The sequence below is a fragment of the Alexandromys fortis genome, unplaced genomic scaffold (genome assembly GCF_014885135.2).
Source record: "Alexandromys fortis isolate MF-2015 unplaced genomic scaffold, M_Fortis_MF-2015_v1.1 scaffold_0, whole genome shotgun sequence".
NCBI lineage: Eukaryota > Metazoa > Chordata > Mammalia > Rodentia > Cricetidae > Alexandromys > Alexandromys fortis.
The window spans coordinates 42,676,752-42,692,027 of record NW_026067949.1 but is presented as its reverse complement, the minus strand read 5'-3'; the positions used below and the strand labels follow the sequence as shown (position 1 = coordinate 42,692,027).

General features: G+C 43.7%; 2 protein-coding genes across 2 annotated transcripts; both read right to left on the bottom strand.

Annotated features, from left to right (window-relative positions):
* Nucleotides 1–511: 511 nt before the first annotated feature.
* Nucleotides 512–2,652, bottom strand: LOC126506591 (C-X-C motif chemokine 2-like). The gene is made up of 4 exons (XM_050150276.1): nucleotides 2,410–2,652; nucleotides 2,200–2,323; nucleotides 2,000–2,083; nucleotides 512–1,217 (listed from the first exon to the last, which is right to left on the bottom strand). The coding sequence occupies exons 1-4, from the start codon at nucleotides 2,486–2,488 to the stop codon at nucleotides 1,202–1,204; spliced, it is 303 nt and encodes a 100-aa protein (XP_050006233.1). The 5' UTR covers nucleotides 2,489–2,652; the 3' UTR covers nucleotides 512–1,201.
* A 10,172-nt stretch (nucleotides 2,653–12,824) lies between these two features.
* LOC126506592 (growth-regulated alpha protein) lies at nucleotides 12,825–14,876 on the bottom strand. The gene is made up of 4 exons (XM_050150277.1): nucleotides 14,667–14,876; nucleotides 14,450–14,573; nucleotides 14,255–14,338; nucleotides 12,825–13,572 (listed from the first exon to the last, which is right to left on the bottom strand). The coding sequence occupies exons 1-4, from the start codon at nucleotides 14,746–14,748 to the stop codon at nucleotides 13,557–13,559; spliced, it is 306 nt and encodes a 101-aa protein (XP_050006234.1). The 5' UTR covers nucleotides 14,749–14,876; the 3' UTR covers nucleotides 12,825–13,556.
* Nucleotides 14,877–15,276: the final 400 nt, after the last annotated feature.

Genomic DNA, 15,276 nt, shown 5'->3' with positions numbered 1-15,276 from the left:
AGTAAGGAGGTCAAGACCATGAGGAGTTTGTCCACTGAGACAGTTTTCCTGAGCTGATGGGAGCTCACCAACTCCAACTGGACTGGGAGTGAATGACCATGGGATCAAACTAGTCTTTCTGAATGTGGTTGACAGTTGGGGCAGACTGAGGGGCCACTGACAGTGGCCCTGGGATTTGTCTCTACTGCATGTATTGGCTTTTTGAGATCTTATTCTCTTTGGATGTATGCCTTGCTCAGCCTAGATGTAGAGGGGAGGGCCTTGGACTTTTCACAGGGCAGGGTGCCTTGCCCTCTCTTAGGATTATAGGGTGGTGGGGTGGGAGGGTCTATGGAGGGAGTGGGAGAAGGGGAAAGACTGGAAATTTGGATTGTTTTTTAAGTAATAAAAACAAATGTGCCTCCTTGAGAGAAACAAGGAAGGCTTCAGCTAGTAGCTGTCCTTGTACCTTGGGTAGGAGGAGGAACGGAAGACTGAGATGTAGAAAACAAACTTAAGCAAGGATTTTTTTTTATTTAAAATTTTATTTTCTTGTTATTGTAAAAGCACACGAATGAATAAATAAATGTTTCCACTTCAAGACATGAGAAAATATGGCAAAATAATTGCTAACCGAGGCACTGTGCCTTACTAAGAAGACGTAAAATGTCCAAAGGATACTCACATTACAGTGATTGAAAAGTCAGCATCAGAAATGCTGTCCACATAGTGCAAAAACACCGAACAATAAACAACAGCTGTTCTACTCTCAGTACCTATAAAAATGGATGCGTACATGCCCAGTCCTACCTCGAAAGCCATCTGACTGCATCTGTCTATGGCTCTCCCCCCCCCTTCCCCCAGTGTTTATCATAGCAAAAGCATGATGCAGACAATGTTTAATTCACCCCTTCAGAAAGTAATGAATGGACGGATTTCAAAATTCATCACCTCCCAACTACATAAGTAAAATAACTTTGATTTAACATATTAAAATGGCCATTTAAATATCACAGTGAATTGCCAAACATTTATATCTTTAAATATCACAATAAACATGATACCTGAGAATTGAAAAATAAATAAATAAATACATATATAAATAAATAGTTAAACTTTCAGACAGTAAGACGGACGCATCAGGAACAATCCAGGCTTCCTGGGTGCTGTTTGTTTCTCTTCTCCTTGAGGTATGGCAGCCCACACTCCAGTTCTTCCCAGGTCAGTTAGCCTTGCCTCTGTGATGAGAAAATGCTTGCTGTTAGCAGGTGTTTGAAAGACTGACTGCGGGACTCTTTTTTTTTTTCCTTTCATTTGGGCCTTTTCTTTATTCTGCAAATGCAGTCGTCTCTTCCCTCCTGCCTGGGAACTGTGACCTAAGCCATGGCTGCACTATCCAGCAATAAACGCTCTGGATGCTGGAAAATGACAATAATAGGGCAGGGGCTCCGGTTTTTACTAGCCTCAACCAGTCCAGATGATATGAAGGATAAAACATAAAGACACAGTTTCCCTTCACCCGTAGAGTAAACATGACTAGCTACCATCATTGCTTCGTTTAACTCAGGCAGGATATGAGGGAGCTTCCTACATTTGAATTTCCAGTGGTCTCACGCCAGAGCATCTGTTCTTCATCAAGAAACCTCAGAGCCGCACCTTGACCCAAACCAGGAGCTACACCTCACAACCCAAAGACGTGGATAGGGCAGGGCTAAGTACTGTATCTTATCAGATAAGAGGATTTGCAATGCCCCTAGTCAATTCAGCTAAATTCTTAGGGACACACACAGCGACCATCCTTTAGAGAAGGGCTTTTGAGTGTGTGGATGGTAGGAGCAGGTCACATCTTTCTGACATCAGAGTAAATTGGTAATCCCAAGGCAATGTTAACTATGAAATTAATAATCCAGGTTTTGGGTCTGTGGTTAACCTTGATTTTCCCTTGATATAATTTTCAGGACTCAGACACCAGTACTCTGACCAAGACTCCGGTCAAGTGTAAGCACAAATCACGACTCACTTGTTCAGTATCTTTTGGATGATCTTCCGAACCAAGGGGGCTTCAGGGTCGAGACAAACTTCTTTGCCATCCTTGAGAGTGGCTCTACATAAAGAAAGGGGATTCTTATAAGGCACTAGGTACCACCGGGGTGAGCCTAGGGCAGCAGGAGGGTCTGAGCAACTCTGGCAGCGGCAAAGGCTGCCCAGGTAGACACTCACATGACTTCAGTCTGGGCGCATTGGGGTCCTGGGGGCGTCACCTTCAAGCTCTGGATGCTCTTGAAATCAATCCTTGGTATGGTCTTCAGGCACTGACAGCGCAGCTCAGTGACCACACTCGCCCCTGTGAGAAAAGACACTGGGTTAGTAGGGCTGTGGGAAGCTGCGCCCACCCGAGGCTCCTCCAGGGATGGCAGCCGCGGGTCCCACCTGTAGCTTGGTGGCTGGTGGCCAACAGCAGCAGCAGCAGCAGCGCTGCGCTCAGGAGAGGACGTGTGGCTGGGGCCATGGTGCTGAGCAGGAGTGTGGCTGGAGTCTGGAGCACAGGAGGTGGCTGGACGCTCTGAAGCGCGATCTGGAGCTCTGGGGCTCCGCAAGTCCCTTTTATGCATGGTGGCTGGAAAAGCCCGAGCCCCGGAGCTGCGGAAATTCCCAGAGCTCAGGGTCTCCGCATCAGGAAGAAGGAGAGCGCCCCGCCCCCGAGCTGAGTGGGTTGGAGCCACGCGCGAGCGCGTGCTGCCTGCCTCATCCTACTGCCCTGCCCTTTCACTCACTGTGGGACTCTGGATGCCCTTCCTCAAATCTTCAAGAGGAAGGAAGTGACCTCTGCTCCAGAGTGACCACGGGCTAGAGAGCACAGTGGTTACCCAGTGACTTCTCAGAGGAGTGATGTCATCCGTGGAGACAATCTTTTGAAGAACTTAGTCATTAGGACTCGAGAAATTAGGGTGTGTGTGTGTTTGGGGGCAGGGGTTGCTTCTCTGTTCGCTGCATATGCTTCATTAGAATAAATGAATTTTTTTTTACATCTGCTTAAGTGCACTGTTAAGATATAGTCATCTCAGGCTGAGCACAAGAGTGGTTTGTTCCTCATGTGTAACAAGCACGAATAACTCACATTTTGTGTCATATCCTTCCACGGGGGTTGGGAAAAAAGATGTGACAAACGCTTAATGCATGCTTAACCTAGGAAAGAGTGTTGTAATCTCTGACACTTCCCCTGTGAAATTCTGGAACTCCCGAGGCTTCAGTGTGCCGTGAGCACCACATGCGAATTCAGGAAACAATGACCCGGTGATCTCTTGGAGCAACTTCAGAAGGCAGAGCCGCAAGGGTGAAGTCCCCAAAGTCAGTGCAGACACATAGATGGAGTAGCATCCTTCACAAGCCCACGGAGCAAAGACACGCACCTGTGGAATATCTAAGTACCAGATGACAGCCTCATCCTCCCCCTGTTTTGTGTTATCGACACAAATCCCTCTTTTGTCTATAGTTTCATTTTAAGATTATTTTTATTTTATGTTCATTGGTGTTTTGCCTGTATAGATGTCTGTGTGGGGCTGTCAGAAACCCAAGAGCTGGAGCTACAGACAGGTGTAAGCTGCCCTATGGGTGCTAGAATCGAACCAAGGCCCTCCAGAAGACTGGAACCATCTCTGCAGCCCCCGTTTCTTTGCTGTTTTACAGGGCTTTCTTGTCCCAGTGATCTGATTTCCCCACCAGAGAATCGTGTGTTGCTTTCACCGACTGTGATGAAAGCGATTGTAAATGCTCACCTCTGGTCGCTGCCACTCACCAGCTCATTTGTCTCACACTCGGGTTTAATTCTGGGTCAGATAACACACAAGCTTTAGATGGTTGATGTGTGGGTTTGGGTCCAGTTCTCTGAGGGCTGGGTGGGCATCTTGCAGAGAGGTGTGTGGAGGGCAGCCAGAGACAGGCTGATGCTCAGAGCTGCCAGGTAGAAAGTTTTGTGCCACCCAGTTACAGGGACCTACAATCCCAACTGATATTGACTCAGGGCTCAACTTCAGCTCTTCTAATGTTTAAATCTGATTAATTGGTGTAGTGTCTGAGGGTTTGTTGTTGTTTGTTTGTTTGTTTTCTTTTAAATTTTTTTATTTATTTTTATTTATTTATTTTTAAAACAATCTTTTCTTATTTTACATACCTATCCCAGTTCCCACTCCCTCCTCTCCTCCCACTCCCCCTCACCCTCCTTTTACCCTCCACCTCCCATCCATTCCTCGCAGAGGGTAAGGTTTCCCATGGAGAATCAACAAAGTCTAGCACATCACTTTGAGGCAGGAGCAAGGCCCTTCCCCCTATATCTAGGTTGAGCAAGGTATTGCTCCAAAAAGAATGGACTCCAAAAGGACAGTTCAAGAACTAGGGATAAATTCTGGTCCCACCACCAGTGGCCCCACAGACTGCCCAAGCCTCACTACTGTCATTCAGAGGGCCTAGTTTGGTGCTATGCTGGTTCCCCACTGTCAGGCTGGTGTCAGTGAATGCCCACTAGCCCAGGGCAGCTGTTTCTGTGGGTTTCCCCATCATGGTCTTGAACCCTTTGCTCATATTAGCACTCCTCCCTCCTTTCAACTGGTGTCCTAAAGTTTGGCCCAGTGCTTAGCTGTGGATCTCTGCATCTGCTTCCATCAGTTGCTGGATAGAGTTTCTATAATGACAATTAAAATAGTCATCAATCTGATTACAGGGGAAGGCCAGCTCAGGCACTCTCTCCACTATTGCTTAGGGTCTTAGCTGGGGTCATCCTTGTGGATTCCTGGGAATTTCCCTAGCGCCTGGTTTCACACAGCCGTATACTGGCTCCCTCAGTCAAGATATCTCTTTCCTTGCTCTTAATCTCTGTCCTTCCCCCATCTCAGCCATCCCTTTCCCTCATATTCTTCCCTCTTCTCCCTTTCTTTCCTCCTCCTCCCCTTCTGCCCTACCTTCTTTGCCCCTCCCCTCCACATCCTTCCAATTTTTCAGGAGATCTTGTCTATTTCCAGTTCCCAGGAGGATCTATGTATGTTTCTCTTAGGGTTCTCCTTGTCACCTAGCTTCTCTGGGATCGTGGAGTATAGGCTGGTTATCCTTTGCTGTATGTCTAATATCCACTTATGAGTGAGTACATACTGTGTTTGTCTTTCTGGGCCTGGGTTACCTCACTCAGGATGCTTTGTTCTAGTTCCATTCATTGTTTGTTTTCTTTACTTAAGACCTTTCTTTTGTAGAATGAATGTGGTGTATTTAATTTAACAAAATAGGTATGCTCTGTGCCCTGCCCCCATAATATATCTCCCCTTCAAAATTAAAGCCAGTGGAAATTGGAGTTTTCTAGAAGGTATTTTAGTCCCAGGTGTTTTATTTAGTTTTATTTTCCTAGATAAAGCTCACAGCCTCTGCCAACCTAATTTGAGCACTTTTTCAGGTTTTAAGAACTGAAATATTTCCCTTCAGTATTAGCAGGATGTTGTTCAGTCTGTCTGTCTCTTTATGATGATGTCAGGAAATAGAAGATGTCTGCTGTAAGGATTCCAGCTGCAACCTGAAACACTACCTTAGCAAACACTGGGAGAGAATCAAGCACAAGGCTTCACGGCAGTTGTCAAAGCAAGCATAAACATCTCAAAAAGCGGTCGTCAACTATATGCAAGAAACCGTGTAGGAAAACAGCAGCTGCTTACAAACAGGGTACCGGAACTTTTTCTTTTTACATGATGTCCGTCTTTGTGGTGAATCCTTAACCTTTGGCTTGCTGGTTTTTAAACTTTAATAAAAAAAAAATGGCATTCTACCAAAATAACACATTTCTTTTTGAAGTGTTAAGCATCATCGCTGTGCTCGTCCTGAGCATGAATGGAGCGGCAGGGATGGTCCAGTGGGAAGAGCTGCTTTTCCGCTCACCACCGGGAATCAAGATGTCTCAAGTGCCGGCCCTCTTCTATTGCAGTGAGTGCTTCCAGTAAAATGAAAGAATCGGACTGAGGAGGGAATGCAGAGATAGATCTCTATGCTGCACTAAATCTCTGGGCCCAGGGATGGAGAGATGGCTCAGAAACTAAGAGCCCTGGCTGCTCTTACAGAGGACCGAGGTTTGGTACCCAGCACCCACATAGCTGTTGACTCTGTAATACCGGTTCTAGGGGATCCAATGCTCTAGAAGTGACCTACATGGGTACCAAGCGTGCATGTGGTACCCATACATACATCTAGGCAAACACCCATACATGTAAATAAAAATGGATAACTAAAACAGCACTAGATTTAGCCAATCCAAAGTATTCTTTGAGTTCATCTCTAATACATTTGTCTTTTATGCCTGATCTAAGCTCCATCTTGTTTACCTTTGATGACAGAGTCTTTCTTTTGAAAACCAGGACTCTGGCTTTCACTCCTTACTATTTCTCTTTCTTCCCAGTATTGGTTCAGGACAACAGATCCTCCTCCACAGCTCTGGGAGTAAGCTGACAGCCCCACAGAGGATTGTCAGTTCTTTGCACCTGTGTCTATCCATCCTGGATGCCTTGGTAAGCTTGCCAGTAGGCAAATGACATAATCTTGTCCATGTCAGAAAAATTCCCTCCAGTCCCTCTTGTCAGGAAGTGAGAAAAACCAAAACAAAACAGGTCTTTACTTCCTGCTGGGTTCCAGCTGGCAAAGCAGAAGTCTGGAGCTTTGCCAGTCCCTAGGAGAGGCTGTCTGAAGCTGAGCCAGTAGAGAGGAAAGCCATCTAGCCTGAGTGAGAACAATCACCAGGTGCAATCTTTGAACTTGGAGACTCCGCCTTTCACCCCTTCACCTGTCTTTTGGTGCCCTGGGAAAATGAAATGATTCTCATCTTCATCCAGTCCATTTCACATGGAGCTGTATATTGCTGGTTCTACTTAATGACACATTTTCTGTCACAGGGGACATCTAAGCTTGATTTTAAACTTCCTTTCTCCTTTTGTCTCAGCATTTTCCACATTGTTTCCTCAGATTTATAATGTGGGAACGAAGTTAGTTTCCTTGACCACCAAGAGAGTTCAGACACGCTACAACCCTTGAACTCTCATTGTATCAAGGGAGATACATAAGTAAGGCAGAAGACACACACACACACACACACACACACACACACACACACAAAATGCCGTGATAAGCTACACGAAATGCGTTCCTGATATTTGGAGAAAAGCAGTAGCTAACCCAGCTCTCACTGTGGCTTTGTGAGCATTATCAGGCAGGCTTTCATGGAGGACTTGCTCGCTTCTGACACTTTAAATAGAGAGAAGATAACCCTGAGAGGGGGGACCCTCCTTGAGGGAAAGGACAGAGCAAGCAAAAGCCTCATTCAGAAGGCACCAAATGATGATGGCAAGAGGATCCCCTCCCCTGGGTCTTTTGGGAATTGAGACTAAAGAGACCCTGCATGAACAGTGTTCCAGATTCATCATGAGTTTTGACCAGGACTCAGCAATCTATATGCCATGCCTTTCAGTTGTGTTGCACCCGAGACGTTCCTCTAAAGTGCCTTTTACTTGTTACAAAGCTGTGCTTCCTGAGGCGTGCTTCTTTGTAACGTTTCCCAGCTTTTCTCTGTATGTATATTAAGTCCATCTATTAAATAAAACTCAATGGTGTTTGTAAGGTAAATGAGATATTTGATTTTCAAGACTGTTAAACAATACTCACAATGCTATTAATTGTTCAATTAAAGATTTTGATTTGTTGATTCAGGGGAAAATTATGCTAAACCGAGAACAAGACAAAGAGTAGAACTGACACCCATATTTCATTTTTAGCAATTCAGTTTTAGTTGCTTAGCTGTAGCTCCTGGCTAAATACAAACTGTTAATTTATTCTGCATTTCATTGTCCTAATAGATTACACATAGAGGGTGGATTTCATTAGATCTTGATACAGTTATAGAAAAGAACATACAAAGAAAGACTATTGCAACATGCTGAGACTTGCTCTGTACCAACATGGATTATTCTTAGAGAGAGAGAGAGAGAGAGAAAAAAAAAAAAAAACCTTTCTCCAGGAATAGGGAGATGGTTCAATCAGCAAAAAGTCTGCCACACAAGTGTGAGAACCTGAGTCTGGATTTCCTACCCCACATAAAAGTTCAATATGATGTTGACGTCTGCCCTCCACATGCACTCAAACACACATGGGCACACATCCACACAAACACACAAATACATACAGCACACACATGCATACACACACAGGTGCACATACACATATTTTTTTCATTAAAGCAATCTCTAAATTAACTTCAAATGCATTGTTTCCTATAAAATTGCATAGTTCCTCCTCCAGACTTTATTAAGAGTTTTGTTGCAGCCCATCATACTTCCTTTCTCGCCCAAACAAAACAAACTGGGGGAGGGGGAATCTACTTCCTTATTGACTGATGTCTAGCAACTTTTTTTTCTTTTGGTTCTTCGAGACAGGGTTTCTCTGTGTTGCTTTGGAGCCTGACCTGGAACTAGCTCTTGTAGACCAGGCTGGCCTCGAACTCACAGAGACACAAGATAGTATCGGGAGGGCAACTCAGTGAATACCGAATACTGAATCCCCCTGATAATACTGAATACTGAATCCACCCGCGTTTATCTTCCATATGCTTATACAGCCCTGTAGAAAAGAAGTGGTGGTGGGGAGAAGACAAAAGATTGCTTTAACATGACACAAAGAACAACTGGAATAGTGATTTGCATAAATACTTGAGACATCAAGCCGTTATTTCCTGTGTTAAGCATTTTGGTGTTTTGGGCAGGTTATGCCATGAATATACTCTAGACAAAGTTTCCTGTAGGCAGCCACTGCCTCTGTCAAACCTCCTATTTTAAAATGAAGGAGCAGGTTTGAATTCTCTGCCCTTTGGTTAGGGTGGAGCAGATCCACCTCTATAGGCCATCTTAATGTCCAAAACACCAAGTAGCTACATCCTAGGTCTGGACAGCTTGTTTGTAGCCACATTTGTTGTCAATAACTTTGAAAGAGTTCAAATGAGCTCAAACTTTCTTTCTGGCCTTTAGTCAAGAGACAGGATTCACATCTGTGGGCCTCCACAGTCCTTTTCTTTGGTCTGTTGGAACACTTCTAGTCAATCTGCTTGGATGTTAGTTCCACTGGGAAGCTACTCCTTTCATCTGAAGCTCTTTCCATGGCCCGTGTGTATGCCATGCTGTGAGATTTATCCACTGTCTACCCTAAGGGGAGTGGGAAGTCGGGGAAATTTTTTTGTTCAAATTAAAATGATGATGATGATAAAGTGATGATAAATTTTAAAATCAAAAGATATTTATTTGATGCTTATAACATATCAGAGGTAGAGACATATTTTTAAAGGGTAAATAAAGTAAATCAGAAAAAGAAGAGTTCTTTCATTTGTAAGACACTTCCATCCACTCCCATACAGCTAGTCTTTTTTATTCTTGTAGTAAAACTATTTTTATTCTTTCAATAATTTGTAAATATTTAAATTCATTTTAATCAGTGCTAAACAATAACTAATCTAATAAAATTAAATCTGGACGGTATTCCAAGACTCTTTTACAAGTGGCTTTTTTTTTTTTAATTTTTGTCTTTTAAGACAGAGTTTCTCTGTATAGCCCTGACTGTCCTGGAATGCACTCTACAGACCAGGGCTGGCCTCAAACTTACGGAGATCTGACTGACTCTGCTTCCGGGGTGCTGGAATCAGAGGTGTGCACCACCATTGCCCAACACAAATGGCTCTTAATGCAAAACTTTGTTTCCGTTTGCTTAAAAAATTGTAAAACCCTTTGTGGTAATAATATCACATAGTTAAATTGCATTATATTCGTGGAATCCAACCTAAGAAATAAGGGAACTCCAAAATTTACAAACTATGTCTGAAATAAACAAGGAATGAGGAAATATTTCCACAGCAATAGTTTTATCATAAGACATGTTTATGCTACATATGGAAAGCAAGATGACTCTGGCATTGTGAAAGCAAAATTAGGAAGCTGAGGGGTGAGTTACTGACCACAGACATGCACAGTGTATGGTCATATCTATTTCAACTAGGAAAGCAAGATCATCATAAAAGTGATGATCAGGGTGTGTTCTCTATAGCGTTTCAACATTTTCCATGTGTGATACACTCTTGTAGGGGAAGTATTCTGTGTACTGTAAATAAAACAAACTAAAAAGGGCCATGATTAATAGAGTTGCAGAAGAGCCTACCTAGTGATGTCAGTCAAGCCAATTCAGTTATATTTTGAACTCTTCCATTTCACAGTTCACCTTGATGGGGCTCGCATGCTCCAGGGTAGGAGCATATGGATTAGAAATATTAGGCAGACAGAACAGATATACAAAAAAATCCAGAGACACAGGATAGGGTCAGGAAGGTAATCCAATAAATTTGCTAATTTGCCCACATTTTTTTCCCATATGCTTATATACCCCAATCCAGAAAGCTGGGGAAGAAGGCAGAAGACTGCTTTAACATAAAACTAAGAGCAAACAGAACAATTACCTCTTCAATACCTGAAGCCTCAAGCAACTACACCCTGAGTTAAGTATTCTGTTGTTTAGGCAGGATGCGCAGCAACCACACCTCAGGCAAAGCATCCTGTAGGCAGCCACTCCCTGGGTTGAGCCTTTTTGTCCTGTCCTTGAAGGAGCAGGAATAGGCCTAAATGCTCTGACCTTTGTTCAAGGTAAAAAAGATCCACCTCTGTAAGCCGCCTGAACACCCAAAACACCAAGTACCTAAAACACCCTGGGTCAAGACGTCCTGTTAGTAGCCACACCTTAAGTCAAACCTCTGGTCAATAACCTTGAAGGAGCAAACACAGGCCTGAACTATAGGGCCTTTAGTCAAGGTGGAACAGATCCACTTCTGTGGACTCCCACACTCCATACTATTTCACTTCCTTTCCTATTAATCATTGAGAAAGTCTGTTAGGATCTTTATCTATGGGAAGCCAACACGGCAGCAATTCCTATAATCCTGGAATCTAAGGGGCAGAGGTAGATGGATTATCTAGTCAAGACCAGCATTAACTGTATAGTGACACCCTATCTCTAGGACTTTTTGTTGTTGCTGTTGTTTTAAGACAAGATTTCATGTAGCCTGTGGTGGCTTCTAGGTCACCATGTAACCAACGCAAGTCTTGAACTGCAGACCCTCCAAACACAGAGAATTATAGGTGAGTGCCAACATCATACCAGGCCAAAATAATCTCTAGCTATGAATTCTGATTTATCTGCTACTCTTCGTTAGTCTCTCCAAATTGCTTTATGTGTTTTAGTGTTATTTGTAAAATTTTGAAATTACTTTGTCTCTTCTACAACTGCCCCCTTTATATTTTGAATGAGATTTGAATCTCTCATGACTACTTATTTCTGTATTTTCATTCATTAATAGGTCAGTTCTTCATAAATGTATCAACCATACATTAGTTACTGCATTATTAGTAACTGATGATATATGTTGGATTCCTTTCAAATAGTTTTAGTGTGATGGGACACATTTTTTTTAAATTAGCTATCTAGAGTCAAATATGTAAGACAAATCTTTAAGGAGCACTATTCATCTTGTTTACACAGCCAAATAATTTTTTACTTTTAATTACAATATCAATTGTAGTTAAGTCTGTTGTAATTTTATTAGAGTTGCATTAAAGTCTGTTACATAATTGTTTTATTTATTGTACAATCTCCAAAATCAAGCTGAGATTTTAAAATTTAAATTTAGAATCATTAGAGAATGTTGTTGTGGGTGGGAGAGTTCCCTTGCTGAAATTCTGTTTTGTGTCTCCTATTACTGCATTGTCATAGTGGATTTATTTATCAAACGCAAGAGACTCATTCTGGTGCATTGCTCACTAAACTCAGGTCTTTATCCAAATTTCACCGGTAATTCCATTTATGTCTTTTTTTTTTTCTTTCTGTTCCAGACTCGGATCCATCACACACATTGGATTTGGCTTTCGTCTCTCTTCTGTCTCCTCTGATCTGTGTAAGTTAATGATAGAGCCTTGTTTGTCATCACTTGAACAATTTTGAAGAGTTTTTGTTGGATACTTTGAGGAAGGCCCCTCCAATTTTTAATTTGATTGCTGCTCCCTGCATTATGTGAGATTCTGGATTATACAGAAGAGAACAAATATGTCCTTTCCTTTCCTGTCACCTTCTACCAGGGGCTGGACCAGAACCATTCTGAAGTCGTGACTAGTCATAGCAGTGTTGATCACACGGCAGGGTTTTCTCCAATACACTGCTTTTCTTATGACTATGAAAGCAAACCACCAACTCCAACTCAGAGTCCCATGCAATGAAGAACTAAGCCTGACCTTTAGGAATCTTTCTGTCTCCTCGGGCACCTCTTTTGTTATTTCTTTAGGTTTTTACACGCATGATTGAGGTAATTTTTATTATTCTACTTTATCTTCTTTTCATATTTTTTAAGTTCTAAATTTTGCATATTTTCAGAATTGCCTAGATATCCTAATTGCCTCGGGAAGACTGGGAGTTTAAAGCCAGCCTGGGCAGCATAGCCTGATCCCTCTCTCAAAATAAAGGGCAAAAAATGTTTAAAATAAATAAAGGAATTCCTTTTGAATAGAAAATTGGTCAGTGTGGAAAATGGCAATGTTTTATACAGAATTATACCAGAATTATCAAGGAGGTTGGGGAGGGTGGAATGTGCCTTCCAGGAGTATCAATTCTTCCTCACTAGTGGGCAAGAGTCCCGAGAAATGCCAGCCAACACAGACACATGCAGGATTAAATATAAACCAGAGATGTTAAAAAGAACAAAACAAAAAGCACACATGTTATTTTTTTGTTAAAACTTTTATTTTTATTTCATTTGTAACAGTTCTTTGAACCTCTCTGTCCCAAGACAAAGAGAAACACTGGTTACAGAATATAACAGGGCATTATGCCCTACAGACTAGACACAAAATGTCCAAGGGAAACATCAACACATCCATGTTGACTATTAATATGAAAGATGACTTTCAATAAATAACTGACATTCTTTTCAAGACATTCAAACATAGGTCCACACACATACCCTCACCCTAATACAAAACATGGTCATATGCTCTCTTCTCTCTGCTTTTTTTCTTGACCCCCATCCTTCTATCACGGTGGTTGACTCTTGATGGTCTCCCAATAAATATTAAATATTAGTTTAATATGATTTTTCTTTTTTGGTTTTTCGAGACAAGGTTTCTCTGTGTAGCTTTGGTGCCTTTCCTGGAACTAGCGCTTGTAGACCTGGCTGGCCTCAAACTCACAGACATCCACCTGTCTCTACCTCCCAGGTGCTGGGATTAAAGGCCTGCACCACCACCACCACCCGGCCTTAATAAGATAGTTTATAAGTCTACCATCTTCAAAGTGAACAACCATTGATAAAACACATCCACATCGTTAAATATTAATGTCAAATAAAAATACATGAGCTTTGTGAAATAAATAAATACATAAATAAATAGGACTCGCTTAAGAAACCATAGAATGTGCTAAGCCAGGGCTGTCAGAAGCCGGTGCTCACTGGCGCCACCACGGCAATCTTCCTCCTTTCTCTGTCAATTGCGGGTGCCCCTGCAGTGGGAAAAGAGTCAATGTTACAGTCATCAAAAGCACTCTTCTCTTACCCCAGTCCCGAGACTCCAGGCGAGATTTCTACATGTCTCCCCCTGCCCCCAGAGCTCTGTACAGCTAAAACTTGGATTCTTATGGAGTCAACCACGTGACTTGAAAAAAAAAAGCCAAACTACGTAGCCACAGGTTAATTTACACGTGTGACTTTACTCCTACCGCAACCCTGTGCTGTAGCTGCTATTAGCTCTCCTACTTGGCTAAAATTCCATAAATTATGTAACCTGCACACATAATTTAGCCTTGCACGCAGAGAAGTTAACACTGCCAAAAGCTCCCTTCTTCCTCAAGAAGGCTCGGGAGCACACTTTGCCAAGGATCCCGTTTTCCAGGCCCTCAAAGGACTTCATGGAGCCAGGGGCCCCTTCATCTTTTAGGAACACACACAAGCCACCATCCGTTTGCGTGGGGCTTTTGAGTGTGGTGACAGTCAGGCGGACAGGGTTCTCTGGTGTCAAAGCCAATTAATGATCTCAAGTTAAGCTTATCTATGAAAGTAATGACCATAACTTTCTGATCTTCTGGTCAACACAGACTTTCCCTGATGTAATTAGTGCTCGGCAGCAAGATGCCAGTACTCGGACCCATGCCTCCCTCACAAGTCCAAACACAAGTCACAACTCACGTTTTGAGCATCTTTTGGACGATCTTCTGAACCATGGGGGCTTCAGGGTTAAGGCACACTTCGCGACCATCCTTGAGAGTGGCTCTGTAGAGAGAAGGATGGACCCACGTGAGGCTGGAAGTTTATGGATATGGGGGCAGCAGGAGGGTTTGGGTGATTCTGGAAGTGGCAGAAGCTGCGCTGATAGACACTCACATGACTTCGGTCTGGGTGCAGTGGGGTCCTGGGGGCGTCACTTTCAAGCTCTGGATGTTCTTTAGGTGAACTCCCACCACCGTCTGCAGGCACTGACAGCGCAGCTCGTTGGCGACGGGTGCCCCTGTGGGAGAAGACACCGTGTCAGCGAAACTGTTGGCGGCGGCTGAGCCCAGCGGAGGGAGGCTCCTCCAGCGACAGCAGTGGCGGGTCCTACCTGTGACCTGGTGCCTGGTGGCCAGTAGCAGTAGCAGCAACAGCAGAGAGGCGCGGAGCAGTGGACGGGTGGCTGGGGCCATGGCGCTGAGCAGGAGTGTAGCTGGAGTCTGGAGTGCGGTAGCTGGCTGGAGGCTCTGAAGCTTAGTCTGGGGTTCTGGGGCTCCGCGAGCCCCTTTTATGCATGGTGCCTGGAAAAGACCGCGTCCCGGGCCAGGGAAATTCCCGGAGCTCCAGGGTGTTTCCCCACAACCGGAAAGGACGTCGCTCCGCCCCTTGCTCCACTCCCAAGGATTGGACTCTGGGATTTTTGCTTTTTTGTCCCAAAGGGGAGGGAGTGACGTGCTTCGCTGGAGAAGTGACGGGCTCACGGGGAGCGGTGGGAATCCAGGGTCTCAGCTCCCAGGGAGTGGTGGGTCACACCCGTAATGAGCACGTGAGGGCTGCTTTGCTTGGGACTCCAGTCAGGACTAGAGCGGTTTGGGTGGATGGCAACTTTCCCTGTCTTTTGAGTTTTGCAGACTGCGTTCATGTCTGAGATGAACACACGCTTTAAAAATATACCTATGGTCTCTTATTCTGTGTGAGGACGTTTGTTTTTTCTTGCTACT